At 39.3% G+C, this 13,063-nt stretch overlaps 1 protein-coding gene across 1 annotated transcript in view; it reads right to left on the reverse strand.

Annotated features, from left to right (window-relative positions):
- reep3b (receptor accessory protein 3b) overlaps positions 1 to 13,063 on the reverse strand; it is a 68,062-nt gene that overhangs the window by 33,819 nt on the left and 21,180 nt on the right. Inside the window, exon 2 of the mRNA XM_042507327.1 lies at positions 10,673 to 10,745. Within this exon, the coding sequence (XP_042363261.1) occupies positions 10,673 to 10,745 (73 nt within the window). The remainder of the gene's footprint in view (positions 1 to 10,672; positions 10,746 to 13,063) is intronic.

Consider the following 13,063-nt stretch of genomic DNA (forward strand, 5'->3'; position numbering starts at 1 on the left):
TGTAGGACAGTTAAGAACACTGTCACAGTGTTTTAATGTTGTCTATCCTGAATACAAGGAAATCTGATTTGGATGCTAACACTTGCATTCTAAACATGAGGGTGATGGCTGACATAATTAATATTCACCGGGATCGGAGCACTTGACCTAGATAATTTAGGTAGAAGTTTTTCTACTCCTTTTTTTTTTCTCTTGCTCCTTTTAAAGGATCAGTGAATATAACCAAGTCACTATAAGAGGGGAGGGTTTCTGTGTAAACTAGATCACAAGGGGTGGGAAGGGTTAACAGTTCTGTGTTGTTATGAGTGTTTTATTGTTCTTTTTTGTTAACTTTGAGGTGCATTTCACAGGAATGGCAAAATGTTATCATCGGGGCTATGCCATATTCACAGTATTAACACATTAATAGGAATTTAGACCTTCAGATAATTTCCTGGAATGTTAGAGGCCTAAGAAAATTAGTAAAAGTTAAGCAAATTATGAATAGGATTAAGCAATATCATCCCAAAATAGTCTTCTTACAAGAAACACATTTGCTTTCTAATGAAACAGGACGTTTGAAGAAAAGATGGCCAGGTCAAATAGTCACATGCTGTTTTTCATCATATGCTAGGGGAATCGCAGTGCTTATCCATAAGTCTGTTCCTCTTTGTATTCAAAAGACTGTTTTGGATCCAACGGGCAGATTTATTATTATACAAGCTTCATTAATAAACCAAGACTTGATTCTTGTGAATTTATACGGTCCTAATAATGACGATCCTAATTTTTATAATAATTTATTTTTGTTAATTTCTTCTCTCCAAGGTGCCATAATAATCGGGGGTGATTTTAACTGTACCCTTGATCCGAAACTTGATCGCTCTTCAGGCATTGATCTAACCCTTGCAAGAAGCAGGAAAATAATTCATCAATTTATGCAGGATCTTAACCTAATCAATATTTGGAGAATAAAAAACCCTACAAAGAAAGAGTACTCTTGTCATTCTGCTACACATAATACATTCAGCCGCATAGATTACTTTCTCATGTCCAAATCGTTTGCTCAAAATGTTAGTGATTGTACGTACAAGAGTATCCTCATTTCTGATCATGCACTGCTTCTGCTTAATTACTCTGCTACAACCACGGTCAAAGGGAAAAGACTTTGGCACCTAAGGCCACAGTGGTTACAAAATCCCAAATTTCTTGACTACGTTGGGCAAAATATTGATGACTATTTTCAGTTAAATACAACAGAAACATCTGCCTCAGTAAGATGGGAGGCTTTCAAAGCTTTTATTAGGGGCCAAATGATGGGTTACACAAGAAATAAATCGAATAAACAATATCTAGAGATGCTGGTGCTGGAAAGCTATATAAAGGAACTTGAATTGGAACTAACTGGTGATAATAGCAAAGAAAAACAACAGAAATTAGCAATTCTAAAAGCGAAGTACAATAGGTTATCCACCAATAAAGCTCTAGCAGGTTTAATTAGACTGAAGCAGACCTATTATGATCAGGGAGAGAAGGCAGGGAAATTACTTGCATGGCGCTTAAAGACAGAACAAAATGAACGAATCATCACAGAGATTATCACTGCTAACGGAGATATAATATCAGATCCTCAAATAATTAATACAATTTTTGAATCATATTACACACAAGATTTTCAAGATTTTTTTGAACAGTTAAGGCTCCCATCTCTTAGTGAGGAAGCTAAAGCTGATTTAGATTCCCCTATTACATCAGATGAAATATCTGAAGCAATTGACAAAATGAAAGGGGGAAAGGCCCCTGGCCCAGACGGACTACCTATTGATATTTATAAAATCTTTAAGAACAAACTATTATCTCCACTGTTAGATGTATTTGTAGAAAGCTTCAACTCCGGCAAACTTCCACCATCCATGTGCAACGCACTTATAATTTTGATACTGAAGCCTGGAAAACCACCAACAAAATGTGATCCTTATCGACCAATTTCACTGATTAATTCTGATGCCAAAATAATTGCCAAAGTGCTGGCACGAAGACTTGAAAAATACCTGCCTTGTCTCTCTGATCCAGACCAAAATGGATTTGTTAAGGGACGGCAAGCGTTCCACGGTGTCCGCAGGGTCCTTAATATTATTTATGCGAAGACAGAAAATCCAGATACAGCAGTACTTTCGCTAGATGCAGAAAAAGCGTTTGATCGCGTCGAACATCAATATCTCCATCACGTACTTGCACGTTTTGGCTTTGGCCAATATTTTTCTAATTGGATTAAAGTTTTATATGACAACTCGGCTGCATCTGTATTAACAAATGATATTATATCCAAACCCTTTAATCTTTTAAGAGGCACACACCAAGGGTGTCCCCTTTCACCTCTTCTGTTTGTGATGGCGATTGAGCCCTTGGCTATTGCCATCAGGAGCAATCAACATATTATAGGCATCAAAATAAATGAGATCGACAACAAAATAGGCTTATTTGCGGATGATATTGTAATTTTTTTATCCCATCTAGAACAGTCATTGCAACACCTGTTTAAGACCATTAACTCTTTTAGCAAGCTATCTGGCTACAAAATTAACCAATCAAAATCTGCTATACTTTTCCTTAAACATTCGGAAAGAATAAATCCTCCCGTACAAACACCATTCAAAATAGTTAGGGATAGCTTCACTTATCTTGGTATTAGGATCACCCCTAAAATTAAAGATTTAGAGAGACAAATTATAATCCGGTGATAGAATCAGTTTCAGAATCTATTAATAGATGGTCAACGCTACCAATTTCCATGATAGGGCGGATCAATATACTTAAAATGAACGTTCTTCCAAAATTCTTTACCTCTTTCATTCCATTCCTCTGGGTCCTCCTATTAATTATTTTTCAAAGATGAAAAGCATGTTCTGTAATTTCATTTGGAACAACAGAAGGGCTAGACTTCGCTTATCTTTGCTTTATCTTCCCTATGATAGAGGAGGGTTGAAACTCCCAAATCTCCAATGGTATTATTGGGCTGCTCAGCTCACTACTGCCTCTTGCTGGTTTGCACAAGAAACGCCACGGTCCTGGATGAATATGGAAAGAAGTATGTCATCCCCTCTACCACTCAATTCATATCTATACTCAGCTAAATTAAAAGAATTAAAGGCAATAACACATAATCCCTTTGTTAAAAACACGATTCTGGTATGGCATGAGGTTCACAAACATACAGGTGAGATACCTGTGTTATCTCAATATACACCAATCTGGGGTAACAGTGAATTTAAACCTGGCAAGCAAGATATGGGCTTTAAAATCTGGGCAAACAAAGGCGTTAGTAAAATTGCAGATTTATTTGACAATAACATTCTCATGTTGTTTGAAGATCTGAAACAAAAATATGACATACAACCAAAACATTTTTTCAAATACCTGCAGATAAGAAGCTATATATTTAAGCTACAGAAGTCTTTATCTCTACCTACTCTTAGTCCCATTGAAGAAATAGCAACAAATCGACATTCTAAGAGGGGATTGACTTCAAGCTTCTATGCAATGATTACGGAAGGATCATCGGTGTCTTCAGATATTAAAAGACTGGCATGGTGTGAAGATTTGAATTCTGTTATCTCCACTGAGGACTGGCAGAAAGCTTGCTTAAAATCCCAAACACATACAATAAATACCCATTTTAAACTACTTCAGTACAAGTGGATAATGAGAATATATACGTTACACCAACTCAACTGAATAAATTTAACCCCAATAACCCTGACTCGTGCTACAAATGTGGTAGAAAGGGGACATTATACCACTGCTTATGGGACTGTCCACAGATTCAGACATTTGGAGTGAGGTGATGGATATGATTTTGTATGTTACAGGTATAAAAATAAAAATAGACCCCAAAATATGTATTCTTGGTATCTTTCCGACAAACCATAACCTTAGCAAAGCAAACAAATCTATGATCATTTTTTGCATGTTACAAGCCAAACACACTATAGCCAAATCTTGGAAATCCACTACCAAACCAAGTATTAGTGTCTGGCTTACAGGACTATCACTGGAAAAACTCACCTTCACATTAAAGGGTAAATACCCCATCTTTGACAGTATGTGGAGATCTTTTATGGTGTTCTTAGAGGGGAGGGGAAGCATTGGAGGCATGTTCCCCCTGTATGTAAACCAATCAATCAGATTTATTTATAAAGCACTTTTAAAACAACCAGAGTCGACCAAGGTGCTGTACAAAGACAATAAAAATAAAAATAAATAAAAATAATAAAGGACAATAAAATAATAGAACTAAAAACAGCATAAACAATAAAACATAATTAATAAATAGGCTAAAAGTGTATTGCCCGTCGTATCTATGCACATGTGAACCAACAACCCTACGTGATGTTAAAAGCTAAAGAAAACAGATGGGTTTTAAGAAGGGTCTTAAAATCAGACAGTGAGGAGGCCTGTCTAATGTGCAGCGGCAGCTCATTCCAAAGTTTTGGAGCCGCAACAGAAAACGCTCGATCCCCTCTGAGCTTCAGCCTTGTCTTGGGCACCCTCAGGAGCAGCTGGTCAGCTGACCTGAGAGACCGGCTGGGTGTATAGGGGTGCAGAAGCTCAGAGAGGTATGGTGGGGCAAGACCATTTAAAGATTTAAAAACAAATAAAAGAATCTTGAAATGAATTCTAAAATGGATGGGCAGCCAGTGAAGTGAAGCTAAAATCGGTGAAATGTGATCAAACTTTCTTGTGCCTGTTAAAAGACGTGCAGCGGCATTCTGCACCAACTGGAGACGAGCAATGGAGGACCCACTAACCCCCAAATACAGAGCGTTGCAGTAATCCAGTAATTAGTTACAAAGACGTGGATCACTGTTTCAAAGTGCTGTCTGTGAACAAATGGTTTTATTTTAGCCAGCTGCCTTAACTGGAAGAAACTTGATTTCACCACAGCTTTGATCTGGCTGTCAAATTTAAGATCTGCGTCCACTATAATCCCCAGATCATTAACGATGGGTTTGGCGTATTGTGCCAAGGGACCTAGATCAATTGGGGGGGTCACAGAAGTGCCACCAAAGACCAACACTTCAGTTTTTCTCTCATTAAAACTCAGAAAGTTTAGAGCCATCCAGGCCTTGAGGTCATCCAGGCAATTTAAAAGAGGCTGAAGAGAGAATGAATCAGCCTTTTTGAGGGGGAAATAGATCTGACTGTCGTCAGCATAACAATGGAAAGCAACACCATGCTTTCTGAGGATGGAGCCAAGTGGGAGGAGGTATAAAGAAAATAACAGAGGGCCCAGGACCGAACCCTGTGGGACCCCACATGAGAGAGGAGCAGTGGAGGACACAGAGTCACCAAGACTAACACAAAATGTCCGATGGGACAGGTAGGACCTGAACCATTCCAGAGCCGTGCCACTGATTCCCACCCACTGCTCCAGACGAGCAATCAGTATGTCATGGTCCACTGTATCGAATGCTGCAGTTAGATCCAAGAGCACCAGGATAACGCAGTGACCAGAGTCAGTAGCTAAGAAAATGTCATTAAAAACTTTTAAAAGGGCCGACTCTGTGCTATGCAGACTTTTAAAACCAGATTGGAAGATCTCAAGAACATTATGTTCACTTAAAAAGTCCATGAGCTGAGAGTAGACGATCTTCTCTAAGATTTTGGTGAGGAAGGACAATTTAGAAATGGGCCTAAAATTACCCATAACAGCAGGATTCAGTCCAGGTTTTTTAATCAGGGGTTGCACAAATACATGTTTAAAATTCACAGGGACCACTCCAGAGGACAGACTGCTGTTAATGATGCTGTGTAAATGTGGACCAACAGTGGGGAACACCTCCTTATATAAACGAGGAGGAACAGGGTCACTGGGTGAGCCTGAAGGCTTTAAATGATCCACAGTCTCCTGCACGATAGACAAAGACACAGGCTCAAATGAGTCAAAAACAGCAGAACAGGGAACCAACACTGAAGGGTCGTAATCAGGAGGTGAAAATAAGTGCTCTGGTAGAAGTGACTTTAGCAATGAAGAAGTGCAGAAAGCTTTCACACACAGTAGGGGAGGAATCCATTCCCACCGTCTGTGGAGCATTCAGAGCAGAGTTTATCACCTTAAACAACACGCGAGGTTTGTGACAATTTGAGACAATAATGTCAGAGAATTAACTTCTTTTAGCCTCTTTCACAGTGGACTGGTAAAAAATGCCAACAATCCCTCAACATTTGAAAAGATACCTGCAGTTTATCTCTTTTCCACCTCCGCTCAGCTCTGCGACATTCCCATCTGGCAGTGCGGGTTGTTTCATTCAACCAAGGCTCAGTTATCACTTTATGCTGCTTGCTCTTTAGCGGGGCCGCAGCATCAATGGCAGTTTGACAGGTGGCAACAACATAGAGCAAAGAGCCTCTGTGTCATCGCACACAGGGACGGGAGTGACGCAGTTCTGACTGAAAGCGGCTGAGAAGCGAGCAGCAGTGGAAGAGTTAATAACCCGCTGTGTGCGAGCAGCAGCGCGAGGTTTAACTGTGTTGGCGCATACAGTAGCTTCAAACAGTACAGGCATATGATCAGAGAAGAACGCTTCACAGATCTCCAGGTTAAAAACAGGCAGCCCATATGATAAAACAAGATCAAGCGTGTGACCACGAACGTGTGTCGGGTCCAGTACAGACTGTACAAGATTAAAAGAATCAATTATGTTTAAGAAATCCCTGGCCAAGGGGTTTCCGGACAACATACATGAATATTACAATCCCCGACAATCAGAACCCGGTCATATCTCGGCATAATATCAGCCAAGAACCCAGAAAAGTCAGCTAGAAAGTCTTTGTTATATTTAGGAGGCCGGTAAACCACCGCACACAGCACTATGTGAGAACTACCTAGCTCAAACAAACTTAATTCAAAGCTGGTGAAGGCGGATGATGGGGAAGTCAGTTTACATTTAAAATCGTTTTTAAAAATAGTCGCAATTCCTCCTCCTCGACCAGATGTCCGCGGAGAATTAAAATAGCAGCACTCATCAGGTAGAAGTTCTGTGAAGGCACTGGACTCACCAGCATGCAGCCAGGTCTCTGTGACAAAGAGGAAGTCCAGTTCTCGAGATGCGAAGAAATCCTTCAGGATGAATGTTTTATTCGCAAGCGATCTTGCGTTAACCAGGCCAAACCTGGCAGGAGCCGGCGGGTCTGGGCGAGCAGCTGACTGTGGGTCCCTAAGGAGAGGACACAGGTTCCCAGGATCCACTCTGCGCCGTCGGGGGCAAGGAGGGCAGGAATCGCAGGGTAAAAACACATCATCCGAGCCGGCCACCAGGACCAAGCAGATGGATCCAGCCAGCGTCGAGAGACATAAAGGCGAGATTCCGCTCCACATCCGCCACGACCAGTGCGCAGCCACTCGGCCTTCAGCCTCACCAGGCACCCGCCCCGGTTCCTACGGCGGCGGCAGCGTTTTCGCCAAGAGGGTGACGCTGACGTGCGGCAAAAGTATGTCGGGATTTCCGTAAGGAAAGGAGGCAGAGATTTCTGTCCAAAACGTTGCAAGATGACAGGATCTTCAGCGAAGACACTCAGATTTAGCAACGTTTGACGATCGTACACCAGTAAGGAGTCGACAACATGTGCAACAAGTGATACAAACAGCACAAATATACATAACATTCGGAGCGGCCGACGGTACGCCTCACACACTGGCGCCATCTTAAAGCCACACCCTTCAACAAATGAAATTGCCATGTATTTACTGTACGTCTGTTTGTTTCCGTTTTGTTCTATTTGAAATGCTTTTCTCTAAGGTAAAGGATGATGTATCTTCTGCACTGTGCAAAATAATACATCTTAATGCCCTGTGATGTCTATCTTATTGAAGATGAGCCTTACTGTGATGGTTCTGTGTTGCACCTGTATATATATATATATTTTTTTTTTTTTTCTTGTTGTTGTAATGTGTTTACTCAACCTAAAAATTAATAAACACACTTGTTTTTTTGTTTTTTTTTTAAAAAAAACACATAGTCTTGCCAAAATGTATGCCATTAGTATGAAATTATAAATAAACAAAAAAAAAAAAAAATAAAAAGCGTGTGAAATGAGGGTTAAAGAACAAAATCCAGTTTTTCCATTCCTTCAACTGTCCATTCATCTCCTCCTTCATTCCTCCCTTCCTTCCCTAATTTGTAGTAAGTAACTAAAAAATGCTCAGGGGAAATGTAGTGAAGTACTTTATTTAGGAAATGGAGTGGAGTAAAAGTGACAGTTGACAGAAATAGACAAACTTAAGTAAATTATAGGCACTCCCAAAAAATAAAGCAGTGTATACTACAGTTTCTTTTTCCAAGTGTGCCAGTACTATTGCCCCAATTATCTAAATTACTGAAGTGATCCTATCAATTCTATTTTCAGTTTTTTATTTTATTTACTTTTATTCTTCCATTAGTTTTGTTCACCTTTTTTCGTGAGATTGCATTTTCATGTCATCAAGTTCTTGTGTCTGTTGTGTGTATTATTTGCCAGTACAAAATAACATTTAAAAAGAAAACAATTCGGTTGTGTTACATTCATAGGTTTTATACACATGGCATAGTTTAGATTACATGCATAGAAGCTGAGCTTCTCCTGAGGCGGAACGGAGGTTGGCATGACAGCAGCCAACCACTGCTCAAGATCAACAAAAGTGGTTATTTTTTTAGCGAGAGTTCACGACATGTCCAGCCGTAATTGAAGTGACCAAACAGGATATTTTAAGGCAAAACATGATGTTTTCTGGCCCTAACCAAGTGTTTTTGTGCCTAAAACCTAACCACATGTTAACCACAGTGTTGACATAACATGAAACTGAAAATTGAAACGCAACAAAATGTGAAGGTTCAACATAACCGCTCCATCTGAAACGTGAAAATGTAGCATATCTGTGGTTTTTCAGAAATCTACAATGCCAACATTTATTCTGGCAACTGGGCCGATCTAATCAAAAGATCACATGCACAAAGACAATGATGACCCCTGCTTTTGTTCTGAAAAATACAACACTTGCTCTAAATTCTCAAGTGCAGACCACGTTCTCTAAATAGAAAAATAATGAATTCACTGGAGGTTTAATTTAGCATACCCCAAAACATGGCATGACAATTGGATCTGGTTACTTTTGAGTTGACGCTGTTTTTCAGATATAGTGAATATTTGATCACTGTTTCCCTTGAGTTAGAGGACCAGTGGAAGCTAATGGTAGATTCCATGTGGTTCCAATATATTTCTGTATATGTGCTCTTTGATTATCAGCAAAAGAAAAGTAAATGGTTAGAGTTTTTTTCAATTAAATGTCTTACACCTACACATATTCAGTTACTGACAACAGTGCAAATTGAGTTGATACATCACAATAAGCATTCAGAATGCATAACTCAGCTGTCATTAATAAAATGATACATACATTTACAATGCCTAGTTTTTATATTTATGATTTTTGTCTAGATATTTTATTAGCCTATTATTGTATATCACTGCATTGCTTGATTTTATGATGTATGGATACATTTCTGCTTTTTTTTTAACTGTGACTTATCAGGGGTAATTGCTTTGAAACATACCTATAAATATATATGCATTGTTATTATCATTTTAAATAATTATTATAATATATATTATTAATATATTATTTAATCAATATTATCTAATGAACATGACGAATGTAATGGCACTCTGATTTGCTAAAAAATACAGTTAGGGTAGTAAAAATTCAGAATATCCGGTAACTTGGGCAGGTTACCTAAAAACCCTTAAACCTTTAATATTCAGGGCAGAATCAGAGTATTACAGTATATGAGGTTGTTTAGAAACAAGAGTCAGTCAGTCATTTTCTGTAACCGTAAGGGTCGCGGGGGGCTGGAGCCAATCCCAGCTGTCATCGGGCGGAAGGCGGGTACACCCTACACTATCGCAGGGCCAACACATATAGACAGACAACCATACACACTCACAGTCACACCTAAGGGCAATTTAGAAAACACCACCCCGCCCATGGACTGAACCCCGTTCCAACCGGGTTTTGACCCGCTAGGGACCCTCTTGCTGTGAGGCAACAGTGCTAACCACGACGCCACCGTGCCGCCACAGATGTTTTTCAATATCATTATAAATACAGGTGCTCCTTTTTCTATTAACCACATTGTAACACATTGAAGTACGCACCACCAGAGCTCATTCTGAGGTCTCGACTGGTGGAACAGGCAGCTAAGCTGAAAGACACAACGACACCTAGTGTTCGAGGGAGAAGATACAGGACTGTAAACAGCCAGCTGCCAGCAGGCAGAAAGAGACTGTGGGGAATAACAGCATGTTTTCTTACATCTAACTTTATGAATTAAGAATTCATTTTTACCAAACTGGAGCTGGTGATCGTTGGAACAGTGGCCTTACTAACTAGATTACTAACAAGAGTAACCCAGATCATTTGGATGAGTTTTATTTTGTTTCTGTCAAGTTTGAGCGCTGCACACTTATAACGTCATATACCATATACCACGAAATTTCAGGAAGGTATGAAATATTACATACCATCCCAGCCAATACACATGTGAGTTTAGAAGCTGGTTGAGGTTAGTGTCCATGTGTGTATTTGTGTGTGTGTGGTATAATCATACAATAATCAAACAGGTCATTAGTACATGCTGAGTAATGCTCATATACTTACATATTCCTTGACATTTTTGGTCTTGACAGCTTTGTAAGAGTAGTATGCAGGATACAGAGTCCCAAAAAACAGCCTGCAGGGAGAGAGGACACATCTCATCAGCTCATCATTTCTATCACAATCATATTTTAAATAACCTCAATTATCCAGCATATATAATACTTCTTGCAACCTTGCAGTCCTGAAAACACAGACACACTGCTGAAATGCTGTCAATGTTGTGACAACACTGACATTCCTGGATGAATGTGGGAGAGTTCTCACTTTGATGTGTCTTTGTTTTCCCACTTCACAAGCAATTAAATATGTTTTGCAGGCAGCCACAGACACGCCATTTGAATATATAATTATGTGATGGATCTATGAGGTCCGTTAGCATGAAAAGTAGAAAATGTGTTGGTGGTTTTACAAATACTGATGAATACAACCGCTCTGTTTTCATTAAAAGTACAGTTTGAAGACTTAGTTTATCTCTGCCTTACTATTTAGTTTAACCACACAGTCCTCACTCACTTGTGAAGGGGATTTTACACTCACACCAAAATGGCAGACAGCATAATCCAAAGTGTGCTGAGGCTTACATACAGCATTGTGTTTTTCCAGTTAAAAGTCCTCATGTGTTCCTGCAGAACAATCTAGGGATTTATATCCTGCGATGATGGGGTGTTGGGTTCTGACCCAGAGTCTGAAAACCACTGGAACACAAGACAATGACTCAATGTTTCCCCTGCAATCTTGTGCAGTGGCAGCGGTTAGGGGTAATGTGGGCTTTGGTTCCATGTCTGCTCCAGTGCAGGTTTCAACCAGTGCCCTCAACTACAGCACTCTTCTTAAGTTCCTCTGAGCTCAAATACACATTATTTGTTATGTAAAAATTACATATTCGTTGTTTTTTTTTGTTTTGTTTTATTTGGGTGTAGTAAGACACAAACAGCTTATTAATAACCGCTCAATTCCATGAACATTTCACAATACTGTTTCAGTTTTTACCTGCCCCTTAGGTAGCATTTACTGCTATAATTGTGTCTGTTTATTTTGTTTATTTTTGCAAACACAATTTTATACACTTTCATTTTCAGTATTTACATATGATCTGGAATGGCAGTGGTCCCTAACTGGTGGGTCGCGGTCCAAAAGTGGGTCAGGGGTCCATTCTGAATGGACCACAACTGACTTGGGAACATGTCAAGTTGTGAAACATATACTTCATTTTTAAGTAACAGTGAATTTCTTGCACAGAACTTTTATTTTGAAAAGCCATTTGTGTTTATTCATGCAATATGTTTTATTTCTTTGTGTTCTATGCCAACATGGTGTTTACATTTTGTGAAATAAAATTGAATATGTGGTAGTTTTTCTAATGTGTGGACCTTGAACTAATGAGAAATCTGGAACCCGTGGCTGGACCAGTTGAAAACCCCAAGGAGACCAGTGATGCAGAAGATCCTTGTAGTTTCACACCCGAGAAGAACATTTCTGGCTTCATGCACCACTGAACTTTCATAGGAACAGGGTTCCCACACATTTTCATGGACAAAATTCCAAAACTTTTCTATGACTTTCAAGGACCCACAATATATTTTTTTTCCTTTACCCATTTACCCAGCTTTTTTGAACTTATTACATTCAAACTTTTTTCAAACATAATTTAAGCTAAGTGGCATACATGAAGTAAGGAAGGAAGTAAGAAACATACATGATGGTAATCAAAATATCACACATATTATGTTACTGTGAAAGCTATAGTATTTAAGTTTGCCATTATGTTACATTATGTGGAAGGTTATCCACAAAAGATTAATGTAATAATTTAAGGACACACTACAATATTCCATGACTTTGCCCAAGTGTTTAATGATTTTTACTAATTCTATGTCTTTTCCTGTCCTGGAAAACAGTATGATAAAATTCCATAACTTTTTCAGGTTTTTTCATGACCGTGGGAACCATGTAGGAGTGAACAGGGGCCCCGCCTCCAGCTCTGTATCCAGTTCTTTTTATACATCCATGGTAATGCTGTTCTAAAAACTGCTAAGTTAGCTGGTCAGCAGGACACATACATGACTCACACGGGTGGAGTTCCAGCAAGACAAAAGTTGTGCATGCCATTTGTAAAGACTCATGATAAGAGGTGCACAACCTCTCAGGGACTACTACAACAATATTTTACCCTGGGAGGCGTTAAGATCTTGTATGTGTCTTGGAGAAATTACTGCTTTATACCTTTGCAACAGCTGGCAAAAATGTGTTTTGAGCAATCAGATATCAATGCATCTTGAATGCTTCTAAACTCAACTATCTGATCTGCCCACAGCACATGAAGTGCCAGAGTCAGTAGCCAAGTTTCCATTACAGATTCGCACGAAACTTAATACAAAATATAATAATACA

Source organism: Plectropomus leopardus, chromosome 19, assembly GCF_008729295.1.
Source record: "Plectropomus leopardus isolate mb chromosome 19, YSFRI_Pleo_2.0, whole genome shotgun sequence".
In the NCBI taxonomy this organism is placed as follows: Eukaryota; Metazoa; Chordata; class Actinopteri; order Perciformes; family Serranidae; genus Plectropomus; species Plectropomus leopardus.